This window comes from Salvelinus fontinalis, chromosome 18 (genome assembly GCF_029448725.1).
Source record: "Salvelinus fontinalis isolate EN_2023a chromosome 18, ASM2944872v1, whole genome shotgun sequence".
NCBI lineage: Eukaryota > Metazoa > Chordata > Actinopteri > Salmoniformes > Salmonidae > Salvelinus > Salvelinus fontinalis.
The window spans coordinates 48319351-48340467 of NC_074682.1; the positions used below are offsets into that span (position 1 = coordinate 48319351).

Genomic DNA, 21117 nt, shown 5'->3' on the forward strand with positions numbered 1-21117 from the left:
TGTGTATGCGACCAATAAAATGTATGATTTGATTCATTTGCAAACATTGGTTAATATTCCAATAATTTGTTATTGTTTCCTAGACATGTACATTAAATAACACTATTTTGTAGATTTAACTACTGGAATGTAATTTTGATCTTTGTATAGAAACCTTTTTATCTGTTAAAATAATGAGTCCTTAACCATACCATTTTTTCATTATTTCTTGACAGGTAAACAGTTCAGAGCAATAGTATTGACAGCCGTTCAAACCCGTGACAGCATTCACCCTTCTGACTCACATTGTGTGGAGTTTTTCAACGATGCTCGCGTACTGAACACGGCCATGACTAGGGCTCAATCCCAGGTTGTTGTGGTTGGAGATGCTGCCGCTCTGTGCTACTTTGGAAAGTGCTCAAGAATCTGGAGGAACTACATTGACCAGTGTATAACAAAGGGAAGTGCTGAACCGAAACACCTTACACAAGACATAATTGATAGCGATATCAAGGAAATGTCAAAATTCCAACGGTCAGAAGACCTGGATGAGACCAGCGCTCAGTCAGTTATGTTCGGCACAGGGAACAACGTGGATGCGATTCTCCAACAGCTGCAAGAGGAGCAAAACATGGCAATCTACAATTCATCTGATGGAGACAAATCGGAATCAAAAAATGTAGACCAAAATAGACCATACGATGGTACCGAAGTTGAAAGAGATGAGTTGTTGCAGTTGTTGAGAGAGCAGCCAAATGTGTACAAGCAAGGTGAATTGGTTATGGAGAAATATAACGCAGGTTATATCATACCATTTGATAACCCAACTAAGCACATTATCATCAAAGGTAGAGCTAACCTCGGCAAGTCCTTCGCTGGTGACGAAGTGGTGGTAGAAGAATTTCCTCGTGAGGGCCATTCACAGGGAAAGGTGTTATGCACCATCAAGGCAGCTGAATCCTCTCGTGTGTTTGTTTGTACCCTCGAAGATGAAAATTACCATAAACACAAAACTAAGTCTGAATATCAATATCTCAGAAAGATAATGGTACCCCTCAATAAGAACACTACCAAAATTTGCACCTTGGTCCGTAAGAAGAGTCGCAATTTTATTCCAATATGGAAGCACGATGACGGAGAATGGAAGATTGTCAGACATCAACACCTTGATGAAGACATCAAACGCAAACATGTCTTTGTGGTGGAGGTCTTTGACTGGAAAACGAAAACTGAAAGCAATGAAATCTATCCCTTTCCGTTAGGGAACGTGATAGATATTGTTCCCATAGGATCATCTTTGGAAGAGGGCTTAAAGATTTTGGACGCAGAATTTAAAGTCGAACCATCGCCTCCCAGACATGTTTTAGATGAAGTGTGTTCCTGGGAAGACACCCACATTGGTAACAGAAAGGACCTCCGAAAGTTGACTACTTTCACTGTTGACCCAAAGAAATCCCAAGACTTGGATGATGCAATTAGTGTCATTGACAAGGAAAGCTATTATGAGGTTGGAGTCCACATAGCAGATGTGGCAAGTTTCGTGAAGATTGGTGATTCGTTGGATGATTGTGCACAAAAACAGGGTGCAACATTTTACAGTCCTAAAGAACCAGTTTACATGTTCCCAAAACCATTTAGCATCAACCACTTGAGTCTCCTGCCTGGTCAAGATCGTATGGTCATTTCATTAGTGGTACAAGTAGACAAGGCAACAGACAAAATCATTGACAAGAACTTCAATCTTTCTCAGATCAATTCTGATAGAAAGTTGTCTTATGAAGAGGCGGAGGACATCATCAGTAAGCAGTCAAGAGAAGAGGCCAAGTTTGATACTGTAGAAGACTGTGTTGCTGTGGCATATCATTTTGCCAAAGTCCAAAGGAAGGCCAGGCTTGGCAAGGATTGGAACTATAAACGACTGGATGATCACCAGATGCCGGGGAAGAGAAGATCCCATCAGATGATTGAGGAGCTTAGTGTACTGTTCAACAATTCTGTGTCTGAATTTTTAATCAACGCAAAAGAAACCATGCACTGCACTCCTCTCCGATGTCAAGCAAGACCTGACCCTAAAATGGTCAAAGACTTGAAAGCGCAGTGCAAAGACATCATATCACTGTCCTCACACCTAAGGCACAACCTTGACCACGACCATGACCAAGAGGTCTTGGAGAGCAAAAGCTTCCCCGTGCTAACATCAGTGTGGAATGAGATCCTATCAGCTGCTGGGAACGGGGAAGTTGACACTGACAGAATGATTGATCTGATAGCTACAGATGATATCTATCCCCAGCTCCTTCCAGTGATATCTAAGTTTAGGAAGTGTCTTGGCAAAGCGTATGTCATCCGTTCCAATTCATCCCATAAGGCAACTGTTGGGCACTATTCCTTGCATCTGAAGTCCTATACACAAGCATCCTCGCCCATACGTCGCTACATGGATGTTATCCTGCAAAGGCTTTTGCATTCAATCCTAAGCGGCACTCCAGTCCAATATTCTTCACAAGACATTGACATTCTGGGTCAGAAGAATGAAGAAAGATACAAGAAGGCCAATGAGTATGAAAAGAGGGCTGAGATGATTTCCTTTGCCATGGACATGAAGAAACAAAATGCTTTGAAGATAGCATTTGTTGTTGGTGTTGAGGTAGGAGACAGTTTCAAGCTGTCATTTCCATTTGACAGGCACTCATTTCCAGACAGTTTGCCTGTTATGTACAGAGATTTGCAACTGGAGGATCAACCACTGTACGACTCAAACGAGAATCACATGACTCTAACATGGAGAAGACGAGTGTACTCAGTTGACACTGCCAAAACTCACCAAGAGCTAAAAAGAGTGGAAAATTCTTCTGCATGCACCGAGCTTTCACAAAAGACTTGGCGAGACATTGTTGATGCAATTGACCAGGAAAAATGGAACATAGCAAGGTCTCTCATACTAAGCGCCACAACAAAGCAAATGGAACATTTTAAAAGTGTGCCAAAACATACCACAATGGATTTGCTTGACACTGGGAATGACTCTCATAGAACTGCACATGGACAAGATAAAAAAATTGAAATGGAGCACTATGTTGATCTTACTCTCCAGTTGAAGCCAGGAGACACACTTCAAGTCCAAATTACATCTGAAAGAAAGCGAGGTTATTGGACACCCACTCTTCAGTTGGTATGCATCAAACCAACATTTGAGGTGTGTGTAGACCATGCCCACAGCCCTATCACATGCTTCTCCAAATGTGCAGACCGTCCATCCAAGAGTGAATATAGCAACGCTGAAGAGTATGTGAGGATCTGGAAACCACTTTGTGAGATGGAGTCTGCAGCCAATGCTGTGGATGAAAGTGACATCATAATCATTGAGGACCTGGAGCTGAACTTGCAAGGGAGAAAACTAGAAGGAAGGTCAATAGAAGGAAGTTTTGACCTTCCTCTCGAATACATTAAAGAATGGGCCATCGAATGCAACCTTAACAAGTGCTTACTGTGTATCCGAAAAAGAGGGTTGAAACTGGCCTCAACCCCTGACCCATCAGATGAAGTAGTTGACCCTAAAAACTACACATGGGTGGCCCATGGTGTTACAACCAAGTTCGACGAACCAAAGAAGAACTCTCCAAATCAAGCCAGAAAAGTGCACTTCAACATCAAACATTTTCCAATGGATACCATTCCAGAGTGTGTCTCCCAGAGAAAGACAACATATACAGTTGAGATAATCCCAAAGCTTCTACCAGACGTGTAAGTATTACATTAATTAGTAAGAGAAAGATGAGAGAGCCATGAATTCATTAATTGCCATTTCAAATGTATAGACATTACGGTAACACATTATATTACAGTTCCGGTACTTATTTAAAACTAAGTCAACAAAATGTTGCTTAAAATGTAATTACCATTTAAACATGTAATGTTTTAGTAAATCACCTGGTAATTTCTGCACCATAAACTACAGTGTTACCAACGTTGCATTATATTTAAAATAAGGTCCTAATGTTAAAGTACTATCCCATATTTGTATTGGATGGGCATAATGTTCCTATATTAATTCAGTATATTATAATTAATGGTGTTTAACATTTTCTACTATCTAGACGTAAAGAAATGGCTGTGAACAATGTTGTGCATGCAAATGAGCTTGTGCAGAAAATAGCCCTAGGACAACCCATTCCAAAAGGAGGTAAGGGCTGGACAATAACATAAATAGACAACAACAAAAAATGTCTCAAGTAATCCAATTTTTACATCTGAGGTTTACAGTTCACAATGTCATTGTTAAACTATATGTTTGAAAGTATTGTTTTGCTGTCTTTTTTGGGATTGTAGCTTCGCAATCTGTTGTACCACGACACCGACTCATGAGAGAAAAGGCACCAGAAGGTCTCCCAGAGCTAAATAAGAGTCAAATTGATGCAGTGGAGAAATCTCTGAATAACAAATTCACACTCATACAAGGACCACCTGGTAAATTATTAAATAGTACTACCAGAGTACATGAAGCTGTTATATGGCTCTTTGCTATGTTTACTGGTATAAAAACCACACCTGTTTCATAGGGACTGGAAAGACCGTTGTAGGAGTGTACATTGTGTACTGGTACCATGTGCTAAACTCCCACAACCCCAGGATATTTGAAGATCCCAAGGACAAGGACAAGAAAGAAGTTATTCTCTACTGTGGTCCTTCCAACAAGTCTGTCGATGTGGTTGCTGGCAAGTTACTTAATGCATAAATTTAAATTGTCATTACAAAATAATGTATAATACATTCACAGCTTAAACATGAGTAAAGTTCTGTAGGGAACATTCTAGCATTCTATGAATTGTGAACATTCTGTAGAGTACCTGTTGAGGTTTGGAGACAAGCTGAAGCCCCTCAGGTTGTACAGCCGACAAATGGAGATGCTTGAGTACCCATACCCAGGCAGTATCCTTCAGCTGTCTCCCAGGTCACTTCGCCAAGAGCGGTCCAAGCCAAATCTCAGGTATAAAACACATGAAATCACTGCAGTTGTGCACTGAAAAAAGTTATTCAGCTTTTTAGTTGTTTCAGGTCATTTTCCAATATCGACTCAACTGAAAAAAATAGAAATTGTTTACATGTTTTTAATGAAAAAAATGTAATGGTTTTTTGGCCACTTTTTCAGGGAAACCATCTCACTTGTCTTTGATAACCTGGTCGTAGTGCTGGCTTCATCATTTGTCTGACCGGTGTCAGCATGTTTTTTTGTCAAATGTTTCCTGCAGTTGTTAATGAATTTAGATCTCACACTATGTACCATTTTCAGAGCTATTACCTTGCATCATCGCATACGGGAAAAAGAAAATCCGCATTCCGGGGAAATAAAAGAGTTTGACCGCAGAATAAACCTAGCAGAGGAGCTGACAGACGAAGAAGTTGAGGAGTGAGTAAAGATGTATTACAGTATTCCCTTGTAATATACAGTATATTCTTATAACCTACATCTGATAGAATTGGTAATATGTATTACAGTATTCCCTTGTAATATACAGTATATTCTTATAACCTACATCTGATAGAATTGGTAATATGTATTACAGTATTCCCTTGTAATATACAGTACATTCTTATAACCTACATCTGATAGAATTGGTAATATGTATTACAGTATTCCCTTGTAATATACAGTACATTCTTATAACCTACATCTGATAGAATTGGTAATATGTATTACAGTATTCCCTTGTAATATACAGTACATTCTTATAACCTACATCTGATAGAATTGGTAATATGTATTACAGTATTCCCTTGTAATATACAGTACATTCTTATAACCTACATCTGATAGAATTGGTAATATGTATTACAGTATTCCCTTGTAATATACAGTACATTCTTATAACCTACATCTGATAGAATTGGTAATATGTATTACAGTATTCCCTTGTAATATACAGTACATTCTAATTACATTTTATTTGAAACCTGATAGAATTAGTCTAATAAATTAGTCAGTGCATTCGGAAAGTATTCAGAACCCTTGACTTTTTCCACATTTTGTTACGTTACAGCCTTATTCGGGGAAAAAAAATGTAATTGTTTTTTACCCTCATCAGTCTACACACAATACCCCATAATGAAAAAGTGAAAACCGTTCATTTTTATTTTTTAGCAACTGTAAAAAAATAAAAAACTGAAATACCTTATTTACATAAGTATTCAGACCTTTTGTTATGAAACTTGAAATTGAGCTCAGGTGCATCCTGTTTCCATTTATCCTGTTTCCATGATTATCCTTGAGATGTTTTTACAACTTCATTGGAGTCCACCTGTGGTAAATTCAATTGATTGGACATGATTTGGTAAGGCACACAGCAGTCTAAATAAGGTCCCACAGTTGACATTGCATGTCAGAACAAAAACAAAACGATGAGGTCGAAGGAATTGTCGGTAGAGATCCAAGACAGGATTGTGTCGAGACAGATCTGGGGAAGGGTACCAAAACATTTCTGCAGCATTGGAGGTCCCCAAGAACACAGTGGCCTCCATTCTTAAACTGAAGAAGTTTGGAATCACAAAGTCTCTTCCTAGAGCTGGCCGCCCTGCCAAACTGAGGAATCGGGGAAGAAGGGCCTTGCTCAGGGATGTGAACAAGATCCCGATGGTCACTCTGACAGAGCTCCAGAGTTCCTCTGTCGGGATGGGAGAACCTTCCAGGACAACCATCTCTGCAGCACTCCTCTTATCAGGCCTTTATGGTAGAGTGGCAAGGCGGAAGCCACTCCTCAGTAAAAGGCACATGACAGCCCGCTTGGAGATTGCTGAAAGGCCCCTAAAGACTCTCACACCATGAGAAACAACATTCTCTGGTCTGATGAAAACTAGATTGAACTCTTTGGCCTGAATGCCCAGTGTCACATCTGGAGGAAACCTGGCACCATCCCTACAATGAAGCACGGTGGCGGAACATTCTGCTTTGGAGATGTTTTTCAGTGACGGACTGGGAGACTAGTCAAGATCGAGGGAAAGATGAACGGAGCAAAGTACAAAGAGATCCTTGATGAAAACCTGCTCCAGAGCGCTCAGCACCTCAGACTGGGGCGAAGGTTCACCTTCCAACATGACAACGACCCTAAGCACACAGCCAAGACAACGCAGGAGTGGTTTCGGGATAAGTTTCTGAATATCCTTGAGTGGCCCAACTAGAGCCCGGACTTGAACCTAATCAAACATCTCTGGAGAGACCTGAAAATAGCTGTGCAGTAACGCTCCCCCATCCAACCTGACAGAGCTTGAGAGGATCTGCAGAGAAGAATGGGAGAAACTCGCCAAATACAGGTGTGCCAAGCTTGTACCGTCATACACTAGAATACTCTAGGCTGTAATCACTGCCAAAGGTGCTTCAACTAAGTACTGAGTAAAGGGTCTGAATTCTTATGTAAACGTGATATTTCCGTTTTTTATAAATTAGCAACATTTTCTAAAAACTGTTTTTGCTTCGTCATTATGGGGTGTTGTGTGTAGATTGATGAGGGGAAAAAAACAATTGAATACATTTTAGAATAAGGCTGTAACGTAACAAAGTGTGAAAAAAGTCAAGAAGTCTGAATACTTTACGAATGCGCTGTATATACATTGTTTTTTTGTTTTTCTTCTAGCTACAAAAAGCTTCTGAATAAAGCTCGTGTGTATGAGCTGCAGAGACACGATGTCATTCTGTGCACCTGCACAGCAGCCTCAACCCCTAACCTGATTAAAACAGTCAGTGCACGCCAGATCCTTATTGATGAATGTGCTATGGCAACGGAACCTCAGGCCCTCATCCCATTGGTCAGCAACAAACCAGAAAAGGTAAGTTAATATAAGGTAATATAATTCAGCAATAAGGCCCGAGGAGGTGTGGTATATGGCCGTATAGCACAAACCTCCGAGGTGCCTTGTTGCTATTATAAACTGGTTACCAACTTAATTAGAACAGTAAAAATCTATGCTTTGTCTTACCCTTGGTATGCTTTCAGCCAATCAGCATTCAGGTCTCGAACCACCCAGTTTATAAGAGACAATATACACTACATGAGCAAAAGTATGTGGACACCTGCTCGTCAAACATCTCATTACAAAACCATGGGCATTAATAAGTTTGTCCCCCCTTTGCTGCTATAAAAGCCTCCAGTCTATAACTAAGGGGCCTAGCCCAAACCATGAACAACTACCCCAGACCATTATTCCTCCTCCACCAAACTTTACAGATGGCACTATGCATTGGGGCAGGTAGTGTTCTCCTGGCATCATCACTCCAGAGAACTGTTTCCACTGGTTCAGAGTCCAATGGCGGCGAGCTGTACACCACTCCAGCCGACGCTTGGTATTGCGCTACCCGCAATAACATCTGCTAAATATGTGTATGTGACCAACAAAATTTTATTTGATCTTAGGCTTGTGTGCGTGCGGCTGCTCGGCCATTTTAACACATTTCACGAAACTCCCGACTAACAGTTATTGTGCTGACGTTGCTTCCAGAGGCAGTTTGGAACTTGATAGTGAATGTTGCAACCAAGGACAAACAATATTTACTCGTTTCAGCACTCGGTGGTCCCGTTCTGTGAGCTTGTGGCCTACCACTTCACAGCTGAGCCGTTGTTGCTTCTAGACGGTTCCACTTCACAATAAGAGCACTTACAGTTGACCGGGGCAGCTCTAGCATGGCAAACATTTTATGAACTGACTTGTTGGAAAGGTGGCATCCTGTGACGTTGCCACATTGAAAGTCACTGAGTTCTTCAGTAAGGCCATTCTACTGCCAATGTTTGTCTATGGAGATTGCATGGCAGTGTGCTCGATTTTATACACCTGTTGTGTGGCTGAAATAGCTTAATCCACTCATTTGAAAGGGTTTCCACATACTTTTGTGTATATATAGTGTACCACAGGTATGACACAAAACTACTTGTTTACTGTTCTAATATCATTGGTAACCTGTTTATAATAGCAATAAGACACCTCTGGGGGTTTTGGTAAACTTCTAATTTTAAAAATTAATCTCTCCAGAAATAAGTCTCTCACTGTTGCCGCCTGCTACCGACCCCCCTCAGCTCCCAGCTGTGCCCTGGACACCATCTGTGAATTGATCGCTCCCCATCTAGCTTCAGAGTTTGTTCTGTTAGGTGACCTAAACTGGGATATGCTTAACACCCCGGCAGTCCTACAATCTAAGCTTGATGCCCTCAATCTCACACAAATCATCAAGGAACCCACCAGGTACAACCCTAAATCCGTAAACATGGGCACCCTAATAGACATTATCCTGACCAACTTGCCCTCCAAATACACCTCTGCTGTCTTCAATCAAGATCTCAGCGATCACTGCCTCATTGCCTGTATCCGCCACGGGTCCACGGTCAAACGACCACCCCTCATCACTGTCAAACGCTCCCTGAAACACTTCTGCGAGCAGGCCTTTCTAATCGACCTGGCCCGGGTACCCTGGAAGGATATTGACCTCATCCCGTCAGTTGAGGATGCCTGGTCATTCTTTAAAAGTTACTTCCTCACCATATTAGACAAGCATGCTCCGTTCAAAAAATGCAGAACCAAGAACAGATATAGCCCTTGGTTCACTCCAGACCTGACTGCCCTCGACCAGCACAAAAACATCCTGTGGCGAACTGCAATAGCATCGAAGAGCCCCCGTGATATGCAACTGTTCAGGGAAGTCAGGAACCAATACACGCAGTCAGTCAGGAAAGCAAAGGCCAGCTTTTTTAAGCAGAAATTTGCATCCTGTAGCGACAACTCCAAAAAGTTCTGGGATACTGTAAAGTCCATGGAAAACAAGAGCACCTCCTCCCAGCTGCCCACTGCACTGAGGCTAGATAACACGGTCACCACTGATAAGTCCGTGATAATCGAAAACTTCAACAAACATTTCTCAATGGCTGGCCATGCCTTCCACCTGGCGACTCCAACCTTGGCCAACAGCCCCGCCCCCCCCCGCTGCTACTCGTCCAAGCCTCCCCAGCTTCTCCTTTACCCATATCCAGATAGCAGATGTTCTGAAAGAGCTGGAAAACCTGGACCCATACAAATCAGCTGGGCTTGACAATCTGGGCCCCCTATTTCTGAAACTGTCCGCTGCCATTGTCGCACCCCCTATTACCAGCCTGTTCAACCTCTCCTTCGTATCATCTGAGATCCCCAAGGATTGGAAAGCTGCCGCTGTCATCCCCCTCTTCAAAGGGGGAGACACCCTGGACCCAAACTGTTACAGACCTATATCCATCCTGCCCTGCCTAGCTAAGGTCTTCGAAAGCCAAGTCAACAAACAGATCACTGACCATCTCGAATCCCACCGTACCTTCTCCGCTGTGCAATCCGGTTTCCGAGCCGGTCACGGGTGCACCTCAGCCACGCTTAAGGTACTAAACGATATCATAACCGCCATCGATCACCATATTCTTATCGGCAGACTCAATAGCCTCGGTTTTTCTAATGACTGCCTTGCCTGGTTCACCAACTACTTTGCAGACAGAGTTCAGTGTGTCAAATCGGAGGGCATGTTGTCCGGTCCTCTGGCAGTCTCTATGGGGGTACCACAGGGTTCAATTCTCGGGCCGACTCTTTTCTCTGTATACATCAATGATGTTGCTCTTGCTGCGGGCGATTCCCTGATCCACCTCTACGCAGACGACACCATTCTGTATACTTCCGGCCCTTCCCTGGACACTGTGCTATCTAACCTCCAAACGAGCTTCAATGCCATACAACACTCCTTCCGTGGCCTCCAACTGCTCTTAAACGCTAGTAAAACCAAATGCATGCTTTTCAACCGTTCGCTGCCTGCACCCGCACGCCCGACTAGCATCACCACCCTGGACGGTTCCGACCTAGAATATGTGGACATCTATAAGTACCTAGGTGTCTGGCTAGACTGCAAACTCTCCTTCCAGACTCATATCAAACATCTCCAATCCAAAATCAAATCTAGAGTCGGCTTTCTATTCCGGAACAAAGCCTCCTTCACTCACGCCGCCAAACTTACCCTAGTAAAACTGACTATCCTACCGATCCTCGACTTCGGCGATGTCATCTACAAAATAGCTTCCAATACTCTACTCAGCAAACTGGATGCAGTTTATCACAGTGCCATCCGTTTTGTTACTAAAGCACCTTATACGACCCACCACTGCGACCTGTATGCCCTAGTCGGCTGGCCCTCGCTACATGTTCGTCGTCAGACCCACTGGCTCCAGGTCATCTACAAGGCTATGCTAGGCAAAGTGCCGCATTATCTCAGTTCACTGGTCACGATGGCTACACCCACCCATAGCACGCGCTCCAGCAGGTGTATCTCACTGATCATCCCTAAAGCCAAAACCTCATTTGGACGCCTTTCCTTCCAGTTCTCTGCTGCCTGCGACTGGAACGAATTGCAAAAATCTCTGAAGTTGGAGACTTTTATCTCCCTCAACAACTTTAAAAATCTGCTATCCGAGCAGCTAACCGATCGCTGCAGCTGTACATAGTCCATCTGTAAACTACCCACCCAATTTACCTACCTCACCCCCATACTGCTTTTATTTATTTACTTTTCTGCTCTTTTGCACACCAGTATCTCTTCTTGCACATGATCATCTGATGATTTATCACTCCAGTGTTAATCTGCTAAATTGTAATTATTCGATTTATTGCCTACCTCATGCCTTTTGCACACATTGTATATAGATTCTCCTTTTTCTACCATGTTATTGACTTGTCTATTGTTTACTCCATGTGTAACTCTGTGTTGTTGTCTGTTCACACTGCTATGCTTTATCTTGGCCAGGTCGCAGTTGCAAATGAGAACTTGTTCTCAACTAGCCTACCTGGTTAAATAAAGGTGAAATAAAATTTTTAAAAAAATGGCCAATTGCTTAAATATATAACATAAATATTTAGTTACCTTTTGGTGTGTACATGTTTAAAATAAAGGTAAAACATTTATAGGCCTATGTTTGTGATGCTGCTTGTTCATTATGTAGTAGAATGACTTTGTCTTCCATTGGTGTTCAATCCAGCAGCAACTGTTTAGGTTTGGGCCATACAATGTTCACCTCAGTGGAGCTCCTCAGTAAGATCTTAATTTATGTGAAAATGTTTGGTAAAAAATGTAGATTTTTTGCATGTAGTCTAACCCTTGATTTTGGACATGGAAACAGTGCATTGTTATAGAATCACACTGCTAACCTTATGCCTAACCTTAAATAAAGACCAAAAAGCACATTTTGACTGTGGCTATAGATTCTAGTGGAAACCCAACCGGAGGGTTGCTGGCATCAATTTCTCAGGTGCTACCTACTCCCTATGTTCCCTTGAGCAAGGAATTTAACCCCCTTATCTGCTCACTGGGCACTGCACTGCAGCTGCTCTCTGCTCCAGCTTCTCAAACCTAATGTGTGTGTGTGTGTGTGTGTGTAAACTGAGTGGACAAAACATTAAGAATACCTGCTCATTCCATGACAAAGCCTGACCAGGTGAGTCCAGGTGAAAGCCATGATCCCTTATTGATGTCACCTGTTAAATCCACTTCAATCAGTGTAGATGAAGGTGAGGAGACAGGTTAAAGAAGGATTTTTTAAGCCTCGAGACAATTGAGACATGGATTGTGTATGTGTGCCATTCAGAGGGTGAATGGGCAAGACAAAATATTGAAGTGCCTTTGAACGGGTATGGTAGTAGGTGCCAGTCGCACCGGTTTGAGTCAAGAACTGCAACGCTTTGTTTTTTTCTTCACACTTAACAGTTTTCCGTGTGTATCAAGAATGGTCCATCACCCAAAGGACATCCAGCCAATTTGACACAACTGTGGGAAGCACTGGAGTAAACATGGGCCAGCATCTCTGTGGAACACTTTTGACACCTTGTATAGTCCTTGCCCCGATAAATTGAGGCTGTTCTAAGGGCAAAGGTGTGGTGCAACTCAATATTAGTAAAGTGTTCTTAATATTTTGTACTCTCAGTGTATACAGTGAGGGAAAAAAGTATTTGATCCCCTGCTGATTTTGTACGTTTGCCCACTGACAAAGAAATGATCAGTCTATAATTTTAATGGTAGGTTTATTTGAACAGTGAGAGACAGAATAACAACAAAAAATCCAGAAAATCAAAAATGTTATAAATTGATTTGCATTTTAATGAGGGAAATAAGTATTTGACCCCCTCTCAATCAGAAAGATTTCTGGCTCCCAGGTGTCTTTTATACAGGTAATGAGCTGAGATTAGGAGCACACTCTTAAAGGGAGTGCTCCTAATCTCAGTTTGTTACCTGTATAAAAGACACCTGTCCACAGAAGCAATCAATCAATCAGATACCAAAGAGCTCTCCAAGGATGTCAGGGACAAGATTATTGTAGACCTACACAAGGCTGGAATGGGCTACAAGACCATCGCCAAGCAGCTTGGTGAGAAGGTGACAACAGTTGGTGCGATTATTTGCAAATGGAAGAAACGCAATAGAACTGTCAATCTCCCTCGGCCTGGGGCTCCATGCAAGATCTCAACTCGTGGAGTTGCAATGATCATGAGAACGGTGAGGAATCAGCCCAGAACTACACGGGAGGATCTTGTCAATGATCTCAAGGCAGCTGGGACCATAGTCAACAAGAAAACAATTGGTAACACACTACGCCGTGAAGGACTGAAATCCTGCAGCGCCTGCTCAAGAAAGCACATACACATGCCCGTCTGAAGTTTGCCAATGAACATCTGAATGATTCAGAGGACAACTGGGTGCAAGTGTTGTGGTCAGACGAGACCAAAATGGAGCTCTTTGGCATCAACTCAACTCGCTGTGTTTGGAGGAGGAGGAATGCTGCCTATGACCCCAAGAACACCATCCCCACCGTCAAACATGGAGGTGGAAACATTATGCTTGGTGGTGTTTTTCTGCTAAGGGGACAGGACAACTTCACCGCATCAAACGGACGATGGACGGGGCCATGTACCGTCAAATCTTGGGTGAGAACCTCCTTCCCTCAGCTAGGGCATTGAAAATGGGTCGTGGATGGGTATTCCAGCATGACAATGACCCAAAACACACGGCCAAGGCAACAAAAGAGTGGCTCAAGAAGAAGCACATTAAGGTCCTGGAGTGGCCTAGCCAGTCTCCAGACCTTAATCCCATAGAAAATCTGTGGAGGGAGCTGAAGGTTCGAGTTGCCAAACGTCAGCCTCGAGACCTTAATGACTTGGAGAAGATCTGCAAAGAGGAGTGGGACAAAATCCCTCCTGAGATGTGTGCAAACCTGGTGGCCAACTACAAGAAACGTCTGACCTCTGGGGGGTTTTGCCACCAAGCACTAAGTCATGTTTTGCAGAGGGGTCAAATACTTATTTCCCTCATTAAAATGCAAATCAATTTATAACATTTTTGACATGCGTTTTTCTGGATTTTTTTGTTGTTATTCTGTCTCTCACTGTTCAAATAAACCTACCATTAAAATTATAGACTGATCATTTCTTTGTCAGTGGGCAAACGTACAAAATCAGCAGGGGATCAAATAGTTTTTTCCCCTCACTGTATGTATATCGGATAGGTTGAAAAAAGGCCGAAGACAAAATTCCATCTCATATGGACTAATAAAGTAGATCTTATTTTAAACTAAGCCTTAACAGCAACCCTGTCTTATCAACTGCATGCCAAGGCCAATGTAAGTCATCATCGTTTTTGCAAGTCATGAAGATTGATGGCGACATAACCTCTTTCCACTTCCAAGATTGTGTTGCTCGGTGACCACAAACAACTACGTCCCATCATCAAGAATGAACTTGTGAGGAAGTTGGGGATGTCAAAGTCTCTGTTTGAGCGCTACTTTGAACGTCGGTCCCAGACAGTGATGCTTGATACCCAGTACAGAATGGTAATATCGTCTTCATATTTATATTTACATATTTGTTAATTACATTCTTTTACTTTTAGATTTGTGTATTGTGGTGAATTGTTAGATACTACTGCACTATTGGAGCTAGGAACACAAGCATTTCGCTACACCCACAATAACATCTGCAAAATTTGTGTATGTGACCAATAGAATGTCATTTGATTTAAGAAGGGGGTTATATTTAGTCTTTCATGAATTCATTCAAAATGGTACCCTTAATTCACATCATAAAATCTCATGATTGTTGATCAAAGGTAAAATGCTACGGTGCCTTTGACTATATAGATACGGATAGAGATGGATTGATATCCAATGAGAAAATACAAATACTTCTATCTTTTTGTAGCATGAAGATATATGCAAGTTCCCATCAGAGGAGTATTATGAAGGAAAACTGAAGACTGACGTGGATCGCCCAAATAGTGTCCTTCTGGCTGACAGCAGGCAGACGCACATTGTTTTCGGCAACATCAGTGGAGAAGAGGTCAGCCTGGTTGTGAGCACAGGAAAAGGAAATGAAAACTCCAAAGCGAATTTGGAGGAGAGAGACGTAGTGGTAAGGAACCTCTTGGTTTTCTCAACTCCAACACTCAAATCTTTCCACGCCACTGGTACACTGAGTTTCCAAAATCAACTTTTTGTTTATTACAGGTTCGGCTCGCCAAGCAGCTGGTGACAGAATCCAAAATAAAACAACAGAGTATGGCGATCCTATCTCCCTACAATGCCCAGGTGGCCGAAATTAAGAAAGAACTGAGAAAAATACAACTGGACGAAATCACGGTCACCACCATCACAAAAAGTCAAGGTGTTTTACTCTCTTACTTTCCCTTCAGTTCCATCTTGATTGTGATTCAATGGTTGTCCCCCGCTGTCCTTTTGAACTGGTTTAGGTTAGCCCTGGGTATAACCAACGCTGCTTCGTCTCCCATGCAGGAAGTGAATGGAGCTATGTCATCCTGTCCACTGTGCGCTCCTTACCCAGCAAGGAGATCGAGACAGAGCCGGACTGGGCCTGGCTGTCCAAACATGTGGGCTTTGTTCGTGACCCCAACCAGATAAACGTGGGCATTACCAGGGCCAAAGAGGGACTGTGCATTATCGGTGAGAGATATGTTTCCTCAAGGGATAAATGTTAAAGATCACTGGAACGAGTATGATCTAAACCAATGTTACCCAACCCTCGTCCTCCAGTACCCCCAACAGAACACCTTTTCATTGTAGCCCTGGACAAACACACCTCATTCAACTCGTTGAGGGCTTGATGATTAGTTGACAAGTTGAATCAGGTGTCCATGGTTACAATAAAGATGAGTACTATTGGGGGTACTGGAGGACCAGGGTTGGGAAACACTGACACTACAGTGTCATTGTACTCATTTATTTTCTTCCTTTCTCAAAGGTAACCAGGAGTTGTTGAGCCGCAGTGGCGCTTGGAGACAACTCCTCAAACATTATACAGCAAGAAACTTTGTCACAGAAGCTAAAAAGATCTCTGTGCGCAAAGTAGGAAAATAGCCTGTAAGCACTGTCTACATTGAGCGACGTGGTCTCGGCACCAGATCGGTGCACAATGAACAGTAAAAAACACTTTTTCAGGATACATTTACGATGTTGCTTTAGTTTCAATGTTGAGTCAAATGAGTTAAATAGTGCACTCACTGTCATTTTTAATGTGACCTTTCAATTTTATTCAATGGTCTCCTTTTTTAATTACTACCTATGCTCTTAGTGTCTGGTTTATGTGTGTTTAAACTGTGAGATGTTATTCTGCACAATTATTTACAGTGAAGTTCAAATTATATTTTTGAGAAATGTTTTATATTTTTGTTGAATCAAATACTGTGATCTTTAAATCAACTGTACTAGATAGTGTACATTTGTATGGCTGTATTCTCTTACTATTTGTATTTTACAATTTCATTTCAACTGTGTTCTTCTACACTGTTTTTTACGGCAGACCTTTTTGGTCCAATTTTTCAAGGTATCACATTCCATTTATAAATTATCGTATTTTCCCAAATGAAGCTTAAATCGGACTGAAATGTTATGCTATAAAATATGTTTCATAGTAAAAGGACTATGCATTAGTTAATCCTAGTCTGGCTGCTTTAGGTGTTTTCCAGTGTGTATACTAGATCTAGATTATATTAGATGTAGTATGGTAAAGATTGGATTCATTTTGATCTAAATCATTTAATAAAGTAATAGCTGATCATAAAAATGGCTTTGTTCTTTTTGTGATAAAGCAGTTTTTTTTCTGTTCACAGGACTTCACCTGAATATTGTTTGCAATGTCTAAAACTATCCTTATATACATTTATTATATCCATATCAAAGTATCACTGACTGACAGACTAATATATACTCATCTGAGTAATCCCCACACACGTTTATGCAAATGTACCAGTCATATACAAATAGTATGCTAGAGGGAAGATTATGATTGTATGCATTGTATTAGTCTGATTGGACCTTGGCCAGCACACTGAGAATTGGCCCACTACTGATTAATAATGACTAGTGAGTAAGGCTTGACTGATCATGTTCTGGCATCTCATCACTGGATGGATGAAATGGAATCCAATTGGACCAGAGGGAGGATGTCCTCTAGTGGCTTTGAAACACCACTTCCTGCTTCACATGTACTTTATTCATGATTGTGTGTCTGCTGCTGCATCCATGAGTGACAAAGGAGTATGACATTAATACGGTGCTTATATTAATTTGCTGAGATATTAATTTGCCATAAATGTGGGGTTCTGATGACTATTCCTACGGTGTTACGGATACAAATCTTCTGTGTGTATCCTGTGTGTATTTCTTTTCTCTCCTTCTCCCCTACTCACAGGTGACAATAATCATTCCCCAATCAGTCATCAATCAGTCGCTAATCGGAAGACACCTGCTCCTTTCCCCTACCCAATCACAGTCCCTTTCCCTTGGTTTAAAACCCCTGTCAGTTGTTTTCTCCAGAGCTCAATCTCTTTTGTAAATGCCTTCTGTCTGTAGATCGCTTGTGTGTTTTGCATCTACATGTCACTTTGTCCCCACCTGTGAGTATTGTTTTGGTTATGGTGTTTGAGTGTTTGTTTAATGGTGGGAAAAGGGGGTAACCAGACAAGTCGCCCTTGGGCTACACTACCCGTAGTTAAATATTGTTAAAAACACTAGTTAGAACTGGGCGGACCACCCCCTGTATTTTTGGTTAGTTAGTTAGCTGTTTGTGAATTAGGCTAGTTTAGCTTAGGGGTGTTTTTGAATTGGTATTCTTTCATTCCCTGGGTCCCGCTCAGCCCCTTTTTCCTGCTCCCCCCATTACCGTGTGTTTTTAAATAAACCTTGAGTGTTTGACGGTAGTAATTTAGTTGTCTGTGGTTATTTTTGTTCTCACTGTTACGTTGTCACTATAATAATTTGCATGAGTTGTGTTACGGGTCCCATTACCATCCCCCCTAGACTGTCGGGCCAGAGGGATTCGTAACATACGGGAACTAAAATAGGTTGTGCCTTCAATTCAGTACAACTTCATCAACCCAGTCGGAACATAAGCATACAATAACATGAATACGTATATACCAGAGGAGGCTGGTGGGGGGAGGTATAGGAGGACGGGCTCATTGTAATGTCTGGAATGGAATTGGTGGAACGGAGTCAAACGTGGTTTCCATATGTTTGTGTTTGATAACGTTTCATTTATTCCATTCCAGCCATTACAATGAGCCTGTCCTCTTATAGCTCCTCCCACCAGCCTCTTCTGGTCAAATTCCTTCTGGCATCTGAACTTATTTTAAGGTCCAATACAACAAGTAACCTTTAATGTGTGTACATGCTTTAGCATATTGTAAAACAGATGGCTGTTACAGGTGTATACTCGGCACTAATTGATGTGCTCTCTGACACCTGGAGCTGCATGGCAAATGGTCAAGGAACAAAGGACTAGTCAGCCTTTCGCCCTCTGAGGGGCCAAAATGTATATCTCTGTTACAGTATCCAGACCACTGAATATTGACTGTGATAGAATCCTACATGGATACTATAGTATTATTCTATCTGAAACTCTGATGCTATCTATATGTATTTATGATCTTTGTGGTTACTTGTATCTGTATAGGGTGAACTCAATTACTATATGCAAAAAGTTTTTATGGTCCTCTCAGGAATTCTGTCTTATTTACATTGGTTTCATCCCCCACACAAGCCTTTAAATGATGTGACACCCTGTGGAGATTGGGCCTGGGTGTGTTTAGGTTACAAAAAACTTGGTATCGTTTTGATTGGTTAATGGTGGTTGGTTTTGGGTTGAAAAGTTACACATTCAGATGTTATAAATGGAATTAAATTGCCTTTGTTCTCTCTCTTATCCTCTATCCAGTCCATGGAGGAAGGTTCCTAGGCCTCTGGCCTTTTTAAATGTTTCTTTGTTCATGCTTTGTCTTCTCAGTTAACCTTAGGATCTATATGCCTAGAAGTATGCTTTGTAATGTTAATTAAATATCTGCCTTTAATATAGACAATTATCAATTCTTGTTAGTCAACATCAACTTATTGCCGAATGCTGGCATGTATATTTTAATGATCTTTATGTAGTCAGATAAACATTTTAGTAGGCTAATTGCTTCGTCTTATTACGAGTCACAGGAGGTATTTATAATATCATGCGTGATAAATAATATTGCCCACTGTTCAGGTTTTTCATTTCAACTCTTTCCTGTCCTTGTTTCATTTCTCTGGAAGTCATTTGGTCAGATCATCTGATTTTACAGCTACACAACTGACATGGCATTTCCTGTCAAAACACGTTCTATCCCCTCTGACATACATTCAGGTTCAGAATTATTGGCACCCTTGATAAAGATGAGCATAAAATACTATTTATTTTAAACAATACAAATACTGAGCTATTATATGCAAGAAAAAAATTGGGAAATTATATTATTTTAAACTAATACAATTACTCAGAGAAAGATATTTTGTTTAATAAGTAATAAAACCAAATCTCAAAAGGATAGGTGTCAAAATTATTGGCACCTCTGATTTCAATACTTGTCTAGCACCCTCCCCTTGCAAAGATAACGACGCTGAGCCTTCTCTTTTTTTAATCCATTTTCTCCCCAATTGGTAGTTAGTCTTCGCATCACTGCAACTCCCGTATGGACTCGGGAGAGGTGAAGGTCGACAGCCGTGTGTCCTCCGAAACACGACCCCGCCAAGCTGCACTGCTTCTTGACACAATGCTCGCTTAACCCCGAAGCCAGCCACACCAATGTGTCGGAGGAAACACCGTACACCTGGCGACCGTGTCAGCGTGTGTCAGCGTGCATTGCGCCCGGCCCGCCACAGGAGTCGCTAGAGCGCTATGGGACAATGACAACTCGGCCGGCCAAACCCTCCCCTAACTCGGACGACGCTGGGCCAAATGTGCGCCACCTCATGGGTCTCCCAGTCGGGATGGCTGCGACACAGCCTGGGAACAAACCAGGGTCTGTAGTGACGCAGCTAGAACTGCAATGCAGTGCCTGAGACCGCTGCACCACTCGGGAGGCCCACTGAGCCTTTTTCTAAAAATCTTTTATGAGGTTGGGAGAGTTCTTAGACCATTCCTCTATACAGAATATTTCCAGATCCTTGATATCCTGTCTGCTCATATGGACTGCCATCTTCAATTCAAACCACAGGTTTTCAATGGGGTTCAAGTTCGGAGACTGAGATGGCCATTGCAAAATGTTGATTTTGTGGTCAATTAACCATTTCTTTGTGGATTAGTTCTTGGGGTTATTAGCTTGCTGGAAGATGACCTCCCCGCCATTGTTTCTGTAAAAGTTGAGGGCTGAGGCTTTAGAAATGTAATTACTATTACATTCATTTAACCAGGTAGGCTAGTTGATAAAGATGAATGTGCAAGTAGAGATACTGGGGTGCAAAGGAGCAAGATAAATAAATAATGTATGGGGATGAGGTAGGTAGAAAGATGGGGTGTTTACAGATGGGCTATGTACAGGTGCAGTGATCTGTGAGCTGCTCTGACAGCTGGTGCTTAAAGCTAGTGAGGGAGATATGAGTCTCCAGCTTCAGAGATTTTTGCAGTTTGTTCCAGTCATTGGCAGCAGAGAACTGGAAGGAAAGACGACCAAAGGAGGGATTGGCTTTTGGGGTGACCAGTGAGATATACCTGCTGGAGCGCGTGCTACGAGTGGGTGCTGCTATGGTGACCAGTGAGCTGAGATAAGGCGGGGCTTTACCTAGCAGGGACTTG

General features: G+C 42.0%; 1 protein-coding gene across 2 annotated transcripts in view; it reads left to right on the forward strand.

The window, feature by feature from the left end:
* The window catches only part of LOC129815678 (helicase with zinc finger domain 2-like), a 46581-nt gene extending 28946 nt beyond the window's left edge, over positions 1-17635 (forward strand). For both annotated transcript variants that reach the window (XM_055869680.1, XM_055869681.1), the window contains exons 9-20: positions 216-3723; positions 4077-4162; positions 4309-4446; positions 4539-4694; positions 4822-4966; positions 5270-5386; positions 7605-7797; positions 14697-14840; positions 15208-15417; positions 15513-15669; positions 15798-15965; positions 16264-17635. In XM_055869680.1, coding sequence (XP_055725655.1) covers positions 216-3723; positions 4077-4162; positions 4309-4446; positions 4539-4694; positions 4822-4966; positions 5270-5386; positions 7605-7797; positions 14697-14840; positions 15208-15417; positions 15513-15669; positions 15798-15965; positions 16264-16379 — 5138 coding nt within the window. In that variant the 3' untranslated portion in view covers positions 16380-17635. The remainder of the gene's footprint in view (positions 1-215; positions 3724-4076; positions 4163-4308; positions 4447-4538; positions 4695-4821; positions 4967-5269; positions 5387-7604; positions 7798-14696; positions 14841-15207; positions 15418-15512; positions 15670-15797; positions 15966-16263) is intronic.
* Positions 17636-21117: the final 3482 nt, after the last annotated feature.